This window comes from Lynx canadensis, chromosome A3 (assembly GCF_007474595.2).
Source record: "Lynx canadensis isolate LIC74 chromosome A3, mLynCan4.pri.v2, whole genome shotgun sequence".
Classification (NCBI taxonomy): Eukaryota; Metazoa; Chordata; class Mammalia; order Carnivora; family Felidae; genus Lynx; species Lynx canadensis.
Window position 1 is genome coordinate 80,193,076 of NC_044305.1, and position 21,243 is coordinate 80,214,318.

Consider the following 21,243-nt stretch of genomic DNA (forward strand, 5'->3'; position numbering starts at 1 on the left):
TAATAAATATTAATTCAACAACAAATGAATGGACGAAGGCAACCTTTTTGAACTGTGTATTCTGATTTAGTTCAAATAAAATTTAGAGTGTGTACTTAGATTTACAGTGCTAAAGAATACCATTTTTAAATGCTGAATTTATAACTATTTTCTATTTCTAATCATTTTTTTTCTTTACCACTGAATAATCTGGATCTGTTTTGTTTGTCTAATACCTAAGGTATTCCCAGGTTGTAACTTTGGAAACAGCAAGAGTTAAATAGAATACCCTATTGGCTCTTATTCTTTTTTCAAGTTAATTTTCACCCAGTGAGTGATAATTGCACATATTCAGAGTTGTCCAAAATATATATGAATCATGTTAAAAGATTCTATTTATGTACCAAATGAATTCTATCTTATTTTAGTATTTTTCTATCTAACCTTGTCTTTTGTTCTGTTTCTTATTGGCTAAATTATAAGATTTCCTAAAGCCAACACTCGGGAGTTCCTTTAAAAGAACAGTTAGAAAAACAAGAGTAGAAAACAGTAGCTGTTTCTACTTTTCTTATTTTGTGCTGATTTTTAAAATTGTGGAACATGAACAAGTGCTTATTATGTTCATGATTCATGTAGATACACTTCTTAAAACCTTTAGTACATTTAGAATATTATGAAAAATAGTACATATTATCTGTAGTATCAGAGGACATTTTTTATTGTTTCTAACATATGCGTTTAAAGTACTGTTTTACAAATACAAAATGTGGTTGCTAAAAGCCAGTGTCAACCTCTTGGGTTATTATCTTTGTTTTGTGTTTATTAACATGGTTGTTATATTAATGATATAAATTTAACAAAATGTTTTCTATTTTAAAATATGAGTAGAGCATTAACTTTCAGTTAAATACATCTGTTATAGTCCATCACAATAACATCCTCTAAATGTACTCTCGTGATTAACCAAACATCCCCTCTCTTTGTCTTTTTTGAGTAACAGCATGCTTCTATGGCTCTTTAATTAAATGACCTTACCTTACATTTGTCTCGACTGGCTTCTGTTTACAGAAATTGTAAACCAATTGAATGCTCTGAGCAGCTTAGATGAAGATCAAGATGACTGCATAAAGCAAGCAAATATGCCTTCAGCTAAATCAGCCAGTTCCTCTGAAGGTCTAAGAGCTTTCTTCCTTTCTTTCTGCTTCTGATTGCCTGTATTTACTGTGACCTGCTACCTCTTGACTTCTGTCTGTACTTATTAGCTGTCAGTTTTGTCTTTGTGCTTTTCCTTGAATGTTTTCTTGGTAATTTGTAGTGTACCAACAGGCAACAGAATAACTTACCATCTTTAGCAAAGCCTTATATCAGTATCATCATATTATGTGACCATATATCTTCACTCAGCTTATATATCATAAGTATACTGTTTTAAAATATTTGCTTACATTAAACCCATTTAAATGATTCATATTTAGGAGTGAAGGATATGTTTCTAAGAATCTATCTCAGTACTTTTTTGTTGGATCAAATTAGAGTCCCATGAAAGTTTCTCTCGTTCATTATCTGACATAATTTTCTTTTTTTTCTGACATAATTTTCAAATTAATATGCATATATTTGTTTTGTTTTATTTGAATATGTTGGTATGCTACAAAATACTTGAATGGCATTCTGCCATAGGTAAAATGCTACATCTTATTATTTGCAGGTATTATTAATGTGAATTATAATTTGAAATATTTTTGAATGATTGATAAAATTGTACTTAGCTATAATCATAGTGAACTAATACATATGTTTATTTTCAGAGCTTATCAACAAACTTAACTTTTTGGATGAAGCAGAAAAGGACTTGGCCACTGTGAATTTAAATCCATTTGGTGATCCTGAGGTAGCAGAATTAAACCCATTTGGAGATCCTGACTCAGAAGGTAGCAAATTTTTTTCTGTACTTTTTAAAGTCTTTATAAAGTGAAGTTATTTTGAATAGTAACGTGGGAAGAGTTTCTTTTTTTCAAAGACTCAAAGTAATTTTGTTTATGATGATATTATTGTGTTCAATGCCACCTGCAGTTGATCAACAAATCTGAGTAGCTTCCATTGAATTATTTTTAAAGAAAAAAAGATACCTTCACATAAACATTTACATGGGGCTTTTTTTTTTTTTTTAATTCCAGTATAATTAACATGCAGTGTTAGGTTAGTTTCAGGTGTTCCATAACAGTGATCCAACAATTCTATGCATTACTCTGTGCTCATCACGATAAGCGCAATCTGAATCCCCCTTCACCTATTTCACCCTTCCTCTCCATCCACCGTCTACATGAGGCTTATTTTTAAATTCTCTATTACTTTGGTCAAGTTAGATAGTAAAGCTCTAATGTTAGAGATAACAGTATTTTACCTACCCGGCATATAGTAAAGTCTCATCAGAGTAGCCTACCAAAGTAGGGGCAAGTTGTGAGACATGCTGACCCTGGGGTTGTGGGGATGGCTTCTCTGTCAGCTTCTCTGACCTCACCCTCAGAGAGTCCAGTGAACCCCTCCACCCCACACTCCATGTCTCAGGCTGAGAATTATAGTCAGTAGTGAGAGTAGGTTGTGTATGTAAATGGCATGGAGCAAAAAGAAGCCTGCAAACCACCGCTATCATGTATACAACATACTTGCAAGGAATAAATCCAGGGAGTTTTTTTTTCCTAAGTCATTTTTCTTATCACGTAGTTTTGAACTCTTAAAGCCTAGATAAGAGCTGTGGAAGGAGTGAGACCTCTGTTTAATTAAACTGTTTTTCCAAAGTAAATGCAAGAATGATTAACCAGTGTGTACATCTTTTAGACTGCTCTTATGAAATCCTCATGAGCTTTGAAGAATTTTGTTACTACCTCTCATGGTGAAAATGCAGTTTTAACTTCAGGATTCACTCTTGTTGGAGCAATCTCACTTTATAATCCGTTTCGTCTTCTCTTCTGTACTTTCTCCCTTCTTACCAGCTTCTAAACTAGTAAATTTAAAATAATGAGATTTTGTTTGTAAGCTATATATATTAAGGATATATTTTAAATCTCAATGGCTATCATAAATCTTAGAAGTAATCTACTTCGGCTGCCTCTTTTCATAGATTAAGAAACTGAGGCCCAGAGGAATTCACTGATTTGAATCAGAACTTTAGGTAAATGGAAGTGGAGGTGGAGCTAAGATTCCTAATCAAGTGTCTTCTTTTGACCACACAGCTTCTCCTCAGTTGTGTGCTACATATATCTGAGTTTTAAAATATTACCACAGCATTTTGAGACACCAGTATTTGAACTTTCCACTTCAAAATCAAATAAAAACAATTTAAAAAAATACATGTAGGTCTGATTTCTGAGGTATTGAAAGGAGTAGCAGATAACACATAATTTTTGTTTAGGAGCGGTTAGCCAACCTGACTCAGAATATTTAATCATGCCTATAGAGCTAAAAAAAAAAAAAAAAAAGAAAAGAAAAAAAGAAAATGTGACAACCAGTATTTTCTTTAAATATACATCTCTCAGAGACTTTGGACTAAGTATTTTCTAATAGAAGAATACTTGTTTTTCTAGAAGTAATTTTTAAATTTTTATTGATCAAAAATTCGCATCCTCAGGTAACAAAAGCCTTTGAGGAAAAAATAATGTGTTGCTGTTGTTTAGATGGTTCTTTTATTTGCCTTTACAGCTTCAATTCTCGTCTTAGATTCATGACATTCTGTGCTTCAGTGACCCTTTTAGAAAGTTATTAAATGTATTTGTTAGCTTTTATATAAAATAATCTTATTTTAAACCCTCCTTTGTTGCCATTTCTGCCATCTTCAAATCGTGCTCTGTGGTTTAAATACTTTCTTGTTTTTGGTTTTGTAAATGATGAATTTGCTTGGATCAGTTTTTGCAGTCCTCTTCCTGAAAGTAAAAATAAAAATCTTATTTCCATTGACCAGTTTTGCCTGTTTCTCCAGCATTTGAGACTTGATATTTGTTAATAAAAAATTGAATAGGCAAAATCTTCCAGTCTCTGCCCCTACAGAGAAAAGAAAATGCCTCATTTACATTATTTTATAAAGATTCTAATGCAGTGTTAAGTTTGAGTATTATCCTGGTGTTACAAAAGTTACCGTTGCTGAGTCTTCTCTAGCGTAGTCTAGATTTAAATTTAAATTTAAAATTTAAATTTTATTTAAATTCATTTCAGTATTTATTATGATTTTATGAAATCTCTTTCACACTTTGTAATTGCTTCTTCATGGTGTATAGAATTTCAATTCAGAATTTTTTTTTCCCAATATAAAGACAAAATAAGTTTTCTGGGCTAATGTCTAAAGTATATAAGTAAAAGGAGTTTAACGTTAAAATGTAAAAGTTGTAAATATGTCAGTCATGAAATTTTTATAATAATTGGATTAAATTGTTTGAAGTGTCACATGAAATTCACAGTTATTTTTCTTGAGAATTTCAGTAACCAGTTTTCTGCCTTCTAGAATATTTTGTCAGGGTTGCACAACATAATTAAAACCAACTTTTAAACTACATTATGATTGGTGGCTCTCTGAAACTTTTCTTCATTTTGGGAAAACATTTATTTTTGTGAGCAGAATCCATGACCAAATTTTGGACAGTTTTATTACAAGTTCTAGTTTTGTTTTAAAATATTAAGACATAGAAAAGAAGAAAAAGGATTATACTAAGCACGTCATAAGTATCATTGAAGGACATGAGTGCTTTTTGTGAGTCAGAATTCTGTGAGTCAGAATTTTATTTTTAAGGGTACCTTGGTTTTCAAAATGAAATTTAAAATAATAAAATTTAGGGGCACCTGGGTGGCTCAGTTGGTTGAGCGTCCAACTCTTAATTTCAGCTCAGGTCATGATCTCATGGTTCATCAGAGCCCCGTGTGGGGCTCTGTGCTGACAGCGCAGAGCCTGCTTGGGATTCTCTCTCTGCCCCTACTGCACTTGTGTTCACATGCAAGAAGAATTTAGAAGAATTTGGTGTAACATGACTATCAGTTTATCAGTATGATTTGAATGTAGTGCTTTCAACCTCCGAATTTTATGTTAGTCCTTTACATTATTAAATAGAGTATTGATTGGATCCAAGTCATATTGAAAAAAATCAAACATCTCATTAAAAGCTCTAAAAATTTAAGATTGTGCAGCATACAAAAACGTACTCTTAGAAGGCTTTGAAGAAACAAATTCAGTGATGTGTGGGTATATTTTTGATATAGTCCAGAATGAATTTTCACTTCCCTAAGTGGTCTCTGCTTGTGTAACTACCAAAGACAATTTCACATTTTAACTCACTTAATGTTCTTAAAAACAGAAATTTATTTTATATCAGTTTAGGATGGCAAGCTAGTATAGTCAAGTAAAATAAACAGTAAATAGAATATTATACCTCTAAGAAGGTTAAAATTTCAAAAATTGCCATACTATAATACTAATAATATTAGAGACTCAAAGTGCATTCCAAAGATGCCATATTAGGAAGCAGCATTCCTGGAGAAGTAGACAAAAATCTTAGGTAACCCATCTTCTGAACTTAGCCCCTCTAAAACATATTATTGTTTTGACCTTTTCAGCCTCATAAGAGATTAATTCAAGATTATTTTTGAAAACACCAAAAATATAAGAAAATATCAGGTAATATTAATTTGATTTAATTCATCTTTTGCTATTGTTTTATAGAACCAGTCACTGAAACAGCATCACCTAAAAAAACAGAAGAATCTTTTTATAATAATAGCTATAATCCCTTTAAAGAGGTACAGACTCCTCAGTATTTGAACCCATTTGATGAGCCAGAAACTTTTGTAACTATAAAGGATTCTCCTCCCCAGTCTACAAAAAGAAAAAATGTAAGACCTGTGGACATGAGCAAGTACCTCTATGCTGATAGTTCTAAAACAGAAGAAGAAGAGTTGGATGAGTAAGTACATTTTATTCTGCTATCATCATACGTCAGTCTCTATATTAACTAAAGAGATGCTTCTATAATAAACCTTTACATGGGTAAAAAGAGTTTTTTCCTCGTGTTAATATACAATTTACAGGTTAGTATCTATCTCATGTCCACCTGAATTTTTATGATCTTGACCTTTATTCTCCCACCCTCTTCCATGTGAATGTGTGTGCACAGTAAACTAACAATGGAGAGAAATATGTTCTTGGAATCTCTGGTTAGAATTTTAATTGTCTTTCCACAGGAACCCCATTACAAATGTCACTTAGGTGTTTTTAATCAATTACTGTAGGCATTATACTTCAATTAGGTTCTCTTGTGGGAACCAAATAATCATTTATGATAATTATTTGGTGAGGACACTTGTTCAGATTCCAAACAACAAGATCATAATTATAAAGTATGAATTATCTTTGAGTTATTCTTATCCAAATATGAATGTTATTGATTATAAGCTCATTATAAATAGAATGTTTAGGGCTGCCATTTTACTCAAATCTAGGGTGAGAATGGGGGAAGGGTATGTGCACATTGTATTCTGGAGGTATATAGTTCACAACCTGTGTGGCTGCAGATTGTGGCCCTGAGTATGTTAAAAAGCAACAGTAAAACTTCTACTTCTAGCCATGATGGATTAACACAGTCTGGATATAGCTTCTTGTCTTAAACAACTAAAAAACTGAATAAAATATATGAAACAATGGTTTTCAGACATTGGATACAAATAACACAGAACAGTGTGATTTCTAAGAGAACAGAAACAAAGAAGATGAGCCCTATACTTGTCTTAGTTTTATTTATGGGAGAGAATTTCCAGCTCTAGTTTAGGGAGAGAGAACCCAAAAGTCCTAGTAATCTCCATGATTTGAGGAGACAGTTTGGACTTTGGGCGTACTGAGGAGAATAGAATTGTGGACAGAGTTATCAGAGAAGAGAGAACTACTCATACAAAGAGTTCCAGAGATCTGTAGAAGATTCCCCCTGAGTCTTTAGCTGAGCACTGATGAGAGCATACATAGAGGAAACATGACAGAAGCATCCCTGGAGTTCACCCAGGACCAAGAATAGTTTGTTTCCAAGCAGTTCCTAACACGTGGGACATCAGGTCGAGTCCTCAGAAAGGTGTCTTACTAATGTAGTGAGATTAGCCTAGACAAAAGGCTGTTCTGGGCTTGCCTAGCAAAGCTTAAAAGCAAGGCTCAAAACACTCAAAATGATTCCAAGTAACTTAATTGCATGCCACACAAATATACCAAACATACCAAAGGGAATACCAAAAAATCCAGCACCCAAAATATAAAATTCACTATGTCTGACAACCAATGAAAAATCTATCAGGCATGTACAGAAGCAGGAAAATCTGACCCATAATGAGGAGGAAACTCAAGTCATTAGATATGGATGTAGCAATGGCACAGATGATGAAATTAATAGAATAGTAATTATATGTTTACTTGTAGTGAGGCTGTATGTGTCTTTGTTTTCCTTAGAAATATGTGAATTTTAGTGTATTAAGATTATTTAGATCTTGGGAAAAATAGTTATTTCTTTAAAAATACAGGTAAGTATGAAAATCTTTCAGAATAATGGGGATATAATAGATTGTGAGGGAAATAATAAAAAGGCTCCTTCAATGTATGAAAGTTGGGAGCAGTTGCTTCGTGTGAAGGAAGAAATGTCATTTTTTCCTGTGCATTGGTCAGCTCCTATTTTGAGCAGTATTTTACTTCTAGGTTCTGCCAACTGTACAAGGGACATTGGTAATTCAGAGCATTAAAAGAATAGAGCAACAGAGTCATCAAAAAAGTCCAGAAACCACATCAAATGAGCAGTGATTAAGGTCATACAGACTATTTGACTTAGAAGAAAGATTATTTAAGAGAATTATAATAACCAAATTCAAATATTTGAAAGACTTGTTTGAAAGAATGAGGTAGTTGACCTGTTTTCTATTGCTCTAGAACTGTATTTCTCAACTTTTTCCCATTTTACATCACATGGCCTATGACTCTCACATGTGCTACATGCTTCCATGGGCCTGGTTAGATTTTGATAAAACCTAAAATGTTCCAGTTTGCCTTAAATACATAGAAATATATCATAGTAATCCTCTGATTCCAAACCGAGGTTTAGCTCTCAATACTAATTAATAACTGTACAGGGGTTGGAAAAATTGGCTCAACTCTAGCTAAAGTTATTATATTTGCTTTCTTTGAAATAGCTAATGTGTGATGAAAATAAAATTTCTCATGGGTGGTGTAGGTGCTGAGTAATAGCCACACACCTACAGTATTTGAATGTAAATATAAACTTTAAGTACAAGCATTCAGTCATTCCAAGAGGCATGAGTATTACACAACACACACACACACACACACACACACACACACACACACACACACCCTGCTCTTTCCTATTAACAAGTTAAAGAGACATTTAATGTTTGTTTAAATGTTTAAAATGCCTTAATGAAAACTAAAATCAGAATCATTGGGTGTTTCCTTTTGACCATTTTTTTTTTCCCCATGAAAGTCACAGTCTTTACAAGTTTCCCATGAATAAAGAACATTCTAAATTGCTCAATCATCTGAGATTACCGGAGGGTGCCTATAAACACTTCAGCTTTTTTTTTTTTTTAATAGGAATATATACACAGATTCTAAAGATTGCTCATCAGCTAACGTGAGAGTCCAGGAAGAACTCTGTTCTTTTTTCTTATCTTTTTTCTCTAAAAGTTTGTAAGTCTAACCACATTAGAAATCTTCCAAAATTTGTTCTTACTTCAGTAATAAACTTATGACCTTTCATCAAGTGAAAAGCCTGTATTACTCATCTTCCATTATCAAACTCTTCCTGCATCCTCTGACATAAACCTATCACAAATAGTGCTGAGTTCTTTGATGTGTAAAACAACCTTCAGAACCTCAGCATATCCATCAGCACCAAGAGCAAGTAAACACCCTTCAGTGCTAGTAGCACATGTCCTTTCCACTTAGCAATCACATGGGCTTCTCAGTTTTCTCTTGTTTGGAAGTCAGTTCAGCCATTCTAGTTATTGTAGCAAAATAAAAAACCAAAAATCAAACAATATTTTTTTCCAAAACATTTATGAAATGTTTTGGGGTCTAGCATAAAATCATTTCTGGTATGGTTGTATGTCTGGTTCTGAAGGAAAGTTGTCATTAAATTTTATTCAGAGATAAATGTGGATTGTTTTTCCAAAGAAACATAAATTTTCAAAGTGAAAGGAAAACTATATATTTCACTGTACTCTTGTTTCATATTTTATTCTTTATTAGTATGTTTATTAATCATGTTTCTAATCAATTTATAGTTTTTCTTTCTGTAATTCTTTTTAACTAATTTATTGCTCGAGTATATAATACAAGCATAAAAAATTTTTTTCTTTATCCAAAGTGATGTAGAAAGCACTGAAATAGGATTTATGCTAATTCCTTAAATAGTATTTCTTTACAAAAAATATTAAATATTTTTAAAAATGCATTGATCAATAATTCTATATAACTCTTGTTTTTATAGAGAAGGAAGCAGTGTTGACAATCATATATATAATAGATATTATTCCTAATCACTTTTTTAAATAGTACTTTTTAATTGAGATATACTTCACATAACATAAAATTCCTTATTTAAAGTGTACACTTCAGTGGTTCTTAACTAATTCACTGTGCTGTGCAGCCATAACCACAATCTAATTCTACAACATTTCATCACCCCCAAAAGAAATACTTTACCTATTAATAGTTAGTTTCAATTCCTCCCTTCCCCCACCTCCTGAAAACCATTAATCTACTTTTTGTCTATATGGATTTGACTGTTCTGGACACTTCATATAAATATAATCACATCCTGTTCTTAAAGAGTAGGAAATTCAGTTTTACTTAGAAATGTCTGATCCATAGGAAGGATCATTCGGAACCCTTAGAAGTAGAAGCTTCTTGTCTTACTTTGATTTATACCTAATGGGTACTAAATTAGGTACCCATTAGGTGCCTAGCACACTGTTTTCTCACAGGCAAATAATAGATGTGCAGAGATACTTATTCCCTTAGTCCGTCTTGCAGTGAGGTGTGGTCCAGGGCAGCTGGAGACCCTGGTACTTCTGTTTTCCATCAGCTTCCTATATTTTTACCCTAGAATGACATACAAATTTCATTTTTACTGCATATGCCATGTAAAACAGAGTGAGAAATGTAGCTCTAATTGTTTCAAGAAAATTTCCTTTGATTAGTTTCTAGTTAATGATGAATCTTACCATCCAGCTTTGGGAATCAGATGATTATGAGCTTTTTTTCTACTTGCATTTACCTTCTTTTGACAAAGGATACTAATATTCAAGTGGGAGGGAGACCTAAGTGGTTTGAAACAGGCAGAGACAGGAAGAAAAAGGACAATATCTAGTTATATTTGTATACATACTAGATAAGTTTTATAAAAGTTTCATGAGTACTGTAAATTAAGTTATATAAAGTGTACTGAGGAGCTACCTGTTTTAATGGATTCTGTCATTTTTTTCTTTTAAGCACAAATTCTTTTTTAATAAAAATATCCTCTAATACATGTTTTTCTTGAAAGTAGCCATATTTACATAACAAATTAATAATAATGATCATTGTAGTAGCTGCCATATTTCAAAGTACTATGCAAGCTTATTATAGAGAAACCTAACCAAGAAAAAATTTTTAAATATCATCCAAGTAATTCATATAACTGAATTAATTCAGTTTGATTGACATGGGTCTGTTCAGTCCTGAACACTTAACATTAATTGGCAGGTAGTAAGTTTGGGTAGAAAAAGTTTTTTCCCTTTTTTAAGTTTTGGGGTTAAAAAAATTATGTTTTCAACTTATTTCTTTATATTTATCTCCCTTCAAACTACTTTTAGAGTTTGAAAACAGCTGTATGAAGCTCTCAGAATTATCAGGAGAAATAAGATTGTTGTAAGTGTGAAACACTTAAAATAGTACCTAGCACAGCATAAACACTTTATTAATCTTAGTTAATAATGTTATTGATAAGCCCTCCATTCTAGGCTGGATATGATACCTTTTATACCTCTTTTCAGAGAGAATGTTCAGCTTCTTCTGAACACCTAGTTATTTTAACATTGTTCCTTGCTTTGATTTCCCCCAAGTTCTTCTGCAGGTTGTAAGCATGGGATGTAAATACATCAAGCATATCTTGGTCACTAGGCAAGAATATTTTGTTTCGAAAAGCAAATTTTCAATTATATATATCTATTTCCTGTTCTTTTTCTCTTGAATGCACAGACATAAGAAGAAGAGAGAACACAAGAAATAGGTTTCTATATAAATGCCAACCCCACTCAGTTAAAAGTAACTACCCTGACCAGAGTTGAAAGACATTCTGTGGCTGTACCCTAGCTCAATAGAAAGGAATCTCATGACACTAATTGTTGCCATGAGTACAGAGTAAGAATGACATCACAAGTATGATATGTTTCCCATCTCTGATCCATATATACTTGGTACCCAGTCTCATGTGATTTGACTATCTATATATAAATTCTTAAGCAGAGGTGTACATAATTGGTAATTGGTTCTGAGTGAGTCTTGTACTGTTGTAGTTAAAAGAGCATGCATAATTGAAACAGAGGACTGTTACCAGTACAGGCCTTATATATGACTAGGTTGAATGATCTTGGTATAATCACTAAATTTGGGTCAGCTGAACCTTAGCCTTACAGACTCAGAAATTTTATTCTTTACACACAGGGTTCCAGAGAACCAGCTGGTGTGGGGGGCGGGGGGGGGGGAGTGGAGAATGCAACAAACTAATAAATAAGTACCAGGATAACAGTTTACTATTGTGTAATAGGAAGAATAATCATCATCTATGCCAGATACTTGTGTTTATGGGTAACTAATGAGAAAAAAAACTCATCTACTCGTAGAGCGAGTTAACCAGGAAGATTTTTTGCTTGGGCCTGGATTAGGTAGAGGAAAAAAGTCTTCCCCAAGAAGTTATAAGCACACAGGCCACCCTCATATGGATTTGACATTCTATTGGCAGGATGGTCTGGGATCCTCCAAGCCAAGAAAACACACAAAATGACCCCTGAAGCACTTGGCAAATGCAAACATAAAACGCTCTGAAGAGAGGCATTTCCAGCTCAGAATGTGCATGGTTTCCTCAGATTAAGCCCTGAACTTGAAATCTAGAATTACAAAACATACAAGGAAAGAATTTACTAAGAGAAAGCATCAGGAGACAAAAGAAACACTAGGATTATACACGCAAAAACTTCAAATAATAGATTTATCAGGTAGAGACTTTAAAGTAAATGTTTAAATGATTAATGACTCAAATCTCTATACCTGAGGTATTTTATACATGGTTGTATGAAGAAAAATGCTTATCAAAATTTAAAATTTATGGATAATTCATGGAAAATTCTCCATAAACTAGATATCTGGTTTAATGTCTAACATTAAATTAGACACAAATGAAGAGAGAAAAAGCTAATTAGATCATAGATGGGAGGAAATTATTCAGATTATAGCACAGAAGGAACAAAAATTTGTAAAAATGTGAAGGAGAGAGATTAATTCAACATACATCTAATAACATTTTCTAAAGAAGAGAATAGAGAGGCTATCAAAGAGATAATGGCTAATAATTTTTTAGAACTAATGAAACATAGGGGCGCCTGGGTAGCTCAGTCAGTTGAGCATCCAACTCTTTGTTTCCACTCAATTCATGATCTCACAGTTCATGAGATCAAGCCCTGCGTGGGGCTCCCTGCTGATAGCATGGAGCCTACTTGGGATTCTCTCTCCCCTCTCACTGCCCCTCTCCCACTCATGCATTCACTGTCTCTCTTTCTCTCTCAAAATAGATAAACTTAAAAAAAAAAAAACACTAATGAAACATAAATCTTCACACTCAGGAAATATAAGGAACCTGAAACAGGATAAATGAAAAGAAATCCACACCTTGACATATCATAGTAAAATTGCTTGAAACCTGAGGAGAAGACTTAAAAAAGAGCAATAATAGGCTGACCGTGGGCTAATATCATCAAAGTGCTGATATGAATTAACTGACTAGAATTTTCTACCCAGCGAAATTATCATTTAAGTGTGACATAAAAACATTTTCAGTGCCTGGGAGAATTTATTATTAAAAGAACCTCGCTGAATGGACTTATAAAAGATGTTCCCTAATGAGAAGGAATGAAATGCAAGGGAAAAAAATGATACGGGGAGCATAAAAAAGCAAATCAATATTTCCACATCTTATTTCCTTTTTGTTTGTGAAGAGTATATAGGATTTACTATTACTATAAACATTTTTCTAAGGATTTATATACAATTGAGCTAAGTGTGACCTTGTATGAAAAAAATTTTTAAATACTTTTTAAAAGGGAAAAATTTTATTAATGATTAAAAAAATAACAGCTTAATAGTGATTATTTCCAAATTGTAGGTTCTCACTAGTTTGAGTGTCTCCTTGTCATTTTCAGTATTTTTTAGTTTTATAAATTAACATTTTATTAATTTAGTTAGGAATAAAATATTTTTAGATTAACATTTAACAATAATTCTTCTTTCATTTAGATCTAATCCTTTTTATGAACCTAAACCAGCTCTTCCTCCAAATAATTTGGTAAATCCAATTCAAGAACTGGAAACCGAAAGGAGAGTGAAAAGAAAAGCCCCAGCCCCACCAGCCCTCTCACCAAAGATAGGAGGAGTAAATGAAAACACAGTTATTTCTGCAGGAAGAGATCTCTCCACTTCTCCTAAGGTAGGAGTTTATTCTTAGTAAAACATATATTATGTTTAATCTTTTTCCCCCCATGCAGTTTAATTCAAATTAAGAAAAGTCATTGTTTGCTATTTTTGATGATATTTTAAAAGTACAAAGCAAGTAAATCTGTTATACTGTAACACTGTGTATATGTTTGGGAGCCTGTAAGTTTACAGAACAGTATAATTGGATAGTTTGGATTAAGATTTTTTTAAATGCTGTTTTGAAATCAGAGGAAGAAAGACATTCTAATTATAGGAATGGTGCTTTAAAGAAAGAATACTCTAAAGCAGCTAAGTGTGAGGAATAGTTTGTATTGATACAGAAGAGGGAGTAGAAATCATCCTTTGAAAAATATACTGGAAAGATTAAGGCCCAGTGCACAGAAATGCCTTTTTTTTTTTTTAAGTTTATTTATTTTGAGAGAGAGAGACAGAGAGAGGGAGGGAGGGAGAGAGAAAGTGTGCACGAAAGTAGGGGAGGGACAGAGAGAGAAGGAGAGAGCATCCCAAGCCAAATCCTCGCATTGACAGTGTAGAACCTGATGTGGGTCTCCAACTCACGAAGCATAAGATCATGACCTGAGCTGAAATCAAGAGTCAGATGCTTAACCGACTGAGCCACCCAGGGTCCTGAGACATGCTTTATTGAAGAATTTCAATATTGCCATTTTGATTTATGTCAAGTTAAAATTTTGGCCTTATTGTCACTATCTTTAGAAGTTTTAATGCATAATTATTACATGGAAAGATTAAAAACACGTTTTTGGAACAAGTCTAGAGCTTTTAAATGATTTGAATTCAAATAGTGTGATATCTTGTATGTCTAAGGTAGAAATGTTGGATTTAGCAAGTTTTTTTAGGTAAGTAATTTTTGCCCATCAACTCATGGGTAATTTGTTATTGTTATCATATACATAATTTAATTCTCACAGGTAGGTAAGGGAAAAATAAGATGAACTTCAACTTAGTGGGGTAAAGTAAAGGTCACAGGTCCCCCAGCCAGTAGAAACAGGATTGGAACTGTCACTTTCATTAGTTGTGTGATATCTGGGCCATACTCCACCTCAGGTGCCTACTGCTGTTTTTCTCAAGCACACTAAAGTTCAGTAGTTTCTCTTGGATATTTCAGTTCATTTTTTGTTTTTGTGTTAAATGGTAGAATCCTGAAATAGTTTGCCTGTATTTTCATTGTTTTAGTGAGACAGTAAGTTCACTGAGGTTTTCACTCTGGTATCCTAAAAGTCTATCTCCAGGTGTTTGTTTTTATATCAGGTATTTTTTAGCCCTGTAACTTTAGAGGGAGAAACTCAGACTAGATTTCCATCTTCTAATTGGCTATGGAAGGTGGGAGTGGGGGCGCAACACTATCAACAAAAGCAGCAAATGGTAGAAATTAAAGCAAAGGAGATGGCCAATTCCTGTGCCCATGATACAAAAAAAAAAAAAAAAAAAAAAAAAAAAAAAAAGACAGTAATTGGGGCACTAGTAAGAATCAAGAAGCTTTATAGGTCCTTTAACCATTCTAACTGTCAAGAATACCTAAACCTGTCTCTTTTCTCCCCAAATCTCTACTCTGCTGCCTACTCCCTGCCCCATTCTCTTCTATAGTTCATCAGGAGTTTGAAGCTAATTAAAATATCCTAATCTCTTTGTAGGGGAATGAAAAGGAACTTAACAGTGCCTCTTGGATGCATTTATCCATAAAACAACTTGAAAAATATGTATCATTATCTCCTTTGTATATATAAGAAACTGGACCTTAGTTAAGTAACTTGCCCAAAATGATAAAACTAGTAGTGACAGTGACTGGATTAAAATTCAGGTCCTTGGACTCTAAAACCCATACTTTGCCCACGGTGCCATTCTACCTCTAGAGAGCTACCTCTGGTTCCCCAGTTCCAAGTTGGAACTCTAAATACATTGCTCCATAGAAACATTGCTACACCTGGTGATTAAGTTCTGTTGTAGTGATGTATAACATAGCTATTTTTTATATTATTATGAGGATAGTATTCCATTGAAGATCTGTCATGGAATAAAGGATATTTATAAGAAAGGCATTATGCTTCTTTTAGAAAGTGCCTCATTAAGCTCAGACACAGACAATAGAAATGCAATCAGTCATATTATCCACAGTAGCACATTCTGCTGATCTGGGAGTTAGTTCATGTTTCTCAGTTATGTGAAATACAACTGTGAAAAATTAATTTTAAAAAAGATTGCTGATATTAACTTAAAAAAAAGAAAAGAAAGTATATAATGATGTATAATATGATACCTATTGTATGCATAAAGTTTTATTTAAAAAGCCTTATTCACACATACATTCGGAACACACATAGACATACACACTCATGTACACTGTGGAAGGAATTGTAAGTAATTTAATAGTGGGTACCTTTGAGGAGAAGGATATGCAAGACTGACGAAGGCATTTCTTTTTCTTTACCTGTCTGTATTATTTGAATTTTGAACCTTACATATGTTTTACTTCCATTTTTGTTTGTTATACTAATCAAAGTTACTGAGTAATGAGATCGTGGATATTTTTGTTGCCTTCTGTACAAGGTACAAGATGTACAAGGTACAAACTAAGAAAGTTTATCCTTCAGAATAGAGAAAATCACTCTTAGTTTTGACAAGTGGTATTAAACTATTTGATGGTGGCCTGGGGTTTCATCAGTTACCTCAGTGTTCTACACTGAAGACCAGGTATAGAGGCCTAGCAGCAGAACGCTGGCTCCCCTTTTCTGTTTCCACATCAGAAATCCATATTCTTTCATTTTATATGTTGGAATTCGTGTAAGATTTCATTAAAAAAAGAAAATGGACCATTGCCAAACCCCCCAAAATTGGAAACTACAAACTATCCAATTATGTATGAGATAAGGAAGATTAGAATCAGTGGCATACTGACTGATAAAAAATGATAAATGGCAGCTGAGAAAACACAGTAGTATGGGGCTTTTTCATCATAGGAGTAGATATATGTGTGTATGTATCTACTAGTAGATATGTATGTATAGATATATATCTTCTGGTAGTTCCTGAAGACTGTGCTATATTAAAGCTGAGTAAAATAATGGACCGTTTTGGCAACTTTCAGTCAACATGATCAAGTCTTACTGTGTATTATATACAATATTCTGTAGAGGGAAGTAAGAAATTATGTTTTACATCAAAACATTTCCATTAAAATTATTGAAGAGTTTTAATGCTTTTAAGTTATGCTCCATGCCAATTACTTTCCATACTTATAAATTGAAAGGAGATAATAGTTAAATTAAGCTTTTGGGAAAAGCCAAGTTCAAATTTTAGCCAAATAATAAAAGGATATTACACCACAATTTTGTGTAACAAAATGCCAGACTGTACTTAGTGGTAACTGACTGCAGACACTGAAGAGCATTCAGTGTCATAAAATGACAAGGGCTCAGCCAGATGATTAATTTCCCCACCTGGCACCTGAAACTACTTATTTTTCAGAAAATTTATGAAAAAGAACTAAGGTCAGAATTTAAACAAACAAAGTGATAATAAGCATGTACTTATATTACAAATAAAATTCAAACTACCCTGAAGGCAGCTAAGGACCCTTCAGTGTCATAAATCTGTATAAACTCCACACTTCAGACCATTGATTTCTGTATTTATAAAATAATAAAATGTAACACTTTTAAAGACAACTTAGGAAAGAAGGCCAATGTGTAGAGAAGTTAAATATATGACCGTTCAGTAAAATAAAATGATAAGTTAGGCTCAATGGTGCCTGACCATCATTTACTGTGAATGTAAGTTGATAAATATATAACTCTGAACTCCTAGATATAATTCATGCAACATAGTAAAAAGTGCAATTAAATTATGAGAGTGAGTTTAGGAACATAAACAACATGGTTGCTAGACACATCTGCTAAAGTACATTATTAAACAGTATATACCCAGTTCCATAGAAATCAGAATATATGAACAGCCAACTATCAATGAATGACAATAAGGAATTAAAATAAACTTACATTTTTATAATAGCATAGAGAAAAGCTCCACTGCACACTTGATGATGAAATGAGCTTGGTCAAGTGGAGAAGCGCTCCCTCAAAGATCCTGACTGATGAAGCTCCAGTGATTGACAGTGATACTACTATCCACTTATTCCATCTCTAAAAGTGAAAATCCTATCCATATCTCAAGCCCAGTTAAATAACTCAGGCCTCCACTTATATTGTTACCTTTTTTTAAAAAAGTTCTGGCAAAGTCCTAAGGTTTACACTTGGATGTTTTTGAACTTGAGTACAGATTGCAGTAACTATGGGAAGCCCAGGGTTAAACTAAAGTCAAAATTACACACAGCAGTTCCCTTGATTGGGACAAGCAGCAAATTCAGACCACAACGCCAACACCCTTTTCAGCTTTTGCACATAAAGATCTCCTAGAAAGTTCTTTATCCCCATTTCTATTCTGCAAAACTGCAGAATGTTGTCTGCAAGCCATTCATTCTGAAAAACAGTAAGTCCACAATCAGACTATTAATTTCCTCATATGTACATTGAAAATGTCTCAAACTTTCCAAGAAAAATAATAAAAAGCACAAGGATCAGAATGTAATTGAATGCAATGATGAATACACAGTTATTTTGTAAAATAAAATGCCAAACTACATTCAGTGACAATGGGGTGCAGGCAGTGGTTAAGTTATGTATAAAATTTTTACTTGCTGGAATACCTTACCAGAATAAGTTGTCCCTCAATAATACTGACTAAACGGGGCATTCCTGTATGCATCACCTGTTATATTGGTTAGTACTGTTGGTTATAAGTAATAGAAACAAGCCATTTGGTTGAATTTTTTTAACTTAAGCAAAAGGACAACTTGTAATAAAGACCCAAGGAGATTTTGCAGAACCCTAGGCAGAGGATACAACTGGGCCTCAGCAATCAGCCTTAATTTTATCTGCTTCTCTCACTGGGATATCTTCAGTCTCCTGTTACCTTTTTACTGATAATTTATCTTGTTATCTCCCTGCAAAATAGTTTATGTTCTAGAATTTCCTGTCTCCCCCGTGCAAAGCTACCTACTTCTTTCACTCTGGCTGATTTTTGCTAAAGGTTAAGAACAAATTACACTGAAGGGCACTGGGGTGACTCAGTTAAGCATCCAGTCTTGGTTTGAGGCTCAGGTCACGATCTCACTGTTCAGCAAGTTTGAGCCCCATTTTGGGCTCTGGGCTGATAGCATAGAGCCTGCTTGGGATTCTTTCTCTCTCCCTCTCTCTCTGCCCCTCCCCACTAGAGCTGTCTCTGTCTCTCTCAAAATAAATAAATAAACTTAAATTAAAAAAAACAAATTACACTGTATCAACTACTTTTTCTTAATATGTATGTGGAACCTCCCAGAATTATTATTTTTTAAGATCTTATTAATCAGACGAGTCTCTGGTTAATGGAATTTCAGTTGGAATTAGGATTATCTGTGGGCAGTAGAAAGCCTCAAATGCATTTTGTTTTTTTCTTTTAAGATTTTATTTTTTTTAATTTTTATTTATTTATTTTGAAAGAGAGAGAAAGAGCATGCACATGTGCATGCATTGGGGAGGGGCAGAGAGAGAGAGGGAGAGAGAGAATTCCAAGCAGGCTCTGCTTTGTCAACCCAGAGCCAGACATGGGACTTATATTCATGAAACTGTGAGATATGACCTGAGCCAAAATCAAGATTCAGACACTTAACCGACTGAGCCACCTAGGCACCCCTTTAAGATGGTATCTTTAAGCAATCTCTACACCCAGTGGTGGGCTTGAACTCATAGCCCTGAGGTTGAGTTACATGCTCTACTGACTGAGTCAGCCAGGTGCCCCTCAAATGCCAGTTTAAATAAAAGAAAAATTTATTTCTGTCTTTGAAAATTTTAAAGGTCCAGTGCTGATACAGTAGCCTCACAAAGGCATCAGGGACCCAGTCTCCTATTTTGCTGACCCACCGTGCTTGGCATGGACTTCCAAGATGGCTACTTGAACCACAGCCAATCTGCCCCATTCCAATCAAAAAGGAAAGGGCAAAAAACAGTCCTATCTACCTCAAGCAAGAAACACTAGAAAATAAATCTTTATTCTGGGTAGTTGTATTACTCAGTTAAAAGTCAAGGGTTATATTACTAAAAAAGTAGAGTACAATCAATATTAGGGAACAACAGGCTGTGCCATTGATGTCTATTAAAAGGTGAGTTTTAAGGGTGCCTGGGTGGCTCAGTCAGTTGAGTATCAGACTTTGATTTTGGCTTGGGTCATGATCCCAGGGTCGTGGGATCAAGCCCCTGTGTCATGGAGCCTGCTTGAGGTTTTATCTCTCTTTCTGCCCTCCCCTCCTCTAAATGAATGAATTAATGAATTAATGAGTTTTATAGTATAGATGCAAATGAGCCCAAATCTTGGTATCTCTTCTATGAGAATGCCTACATAATAATTGCTTGAAATAGTCATTTCTTTAAAAAAATTTTTTTAAAGTTTATTCATTTTGAGAGAGAGTTCAAACAGGAGAGAGATGGAGAGAGAGAATCCCAAGCAGGCTCTGCACTGCCAGCACAAAGCTCCGTGCAGGGCTTGATCCCACACACTGTGACCGTGACCTGAGATGAAACCAAGAGTCAGATGCTTAACTTGACTGAGCTACCCAGGCCCTCCTTTAATTTTTATTAGAGAGAGAGAGAGAGAGAGAGAGAGAGAGCGAGCAAGCATGAGCCAGGGAGAGGGAGACAGAGACAGAGAGAAAGAATCTTAAGCAGTTTCCGTGTTCAGCATGGTATATGATGTGGGGCTTGATCCCACGACCTTGGGAATCATGACCCAAACCAAAATTAAAAATCACATAATCGACAGGCTGAGCCACCCAGGCACCCCAAAACAGTCATTTTTTTAAGTTTATTTATTTATTTTGAGAGAGAGAGAAAGAGAGTTCGCTAGCACGTCAGTCCAGAGCCTGACGTGGGGCTTGAACTCGTGAAACTGTCAGATTAGGACGTGAGCCAAAATCAAGAGTCAGACCCTTAACCGACTGAGCCACCGGCTGCCCTTGGTCATTTTAAAATGACCTTTGAAAACAATCATAGGTCTCAAAAGAAAATCGTGAAAATATTTTGCAACTGAGCATAAAGAAGGCTAGGAACAGTACTACAATAGAATACAAAGACAAATAAAAATCCACAAATAAACGAGAAACCCAAGCTAGCAAAACTTAAATAGTATTTACTTTAAAATCAGCTCACTGCATTTATGTAATGATGTCTGAAAAGATATGGTAATTTTCAGAGCTTAAAATTACTGGTGAGGATATTGAGAAACATTCCCCCTTTTTTGGCACCTGCAGTATCAACTCTTAAATATATGGGGTGCCTGAGTGGCTCTGTGGGTTAAGTGTCGACTCGATTTTGGCTCTGGTTATGATCTCACTGTACATGAGATCGAGCCCTGTGTTGGGCTCTGTGCTGACAGCACAGAGC

At 34.2% G+C, this 21,243-nt stretch overlaps 1 protein-coding gene across 1 annotated transcript in view; it reads left to right on the forward strand.

Annotated features, from left to right (window-relative positions):
* EHBP1 (EH domain binding protein 1) overlaps positions 1-21,243 on the forward strand; it is a 337,775-nt gene that overhangs the window by 148,296 nt on the left and 168,236 nt on the right. The window contains 4 exon segments of the mRNA XM_030310685.1: positions 1,048-1,152; positions 1,788-1,910; positions 5,684-5,924; positions 13,559-13,748. Coding sequence (XP_030166545.1) covers positions 1,048-1,152; positions 1,788-1,910; positions 5,684-5,924; positions 13,559-13,748 — 659 coding nt within the window.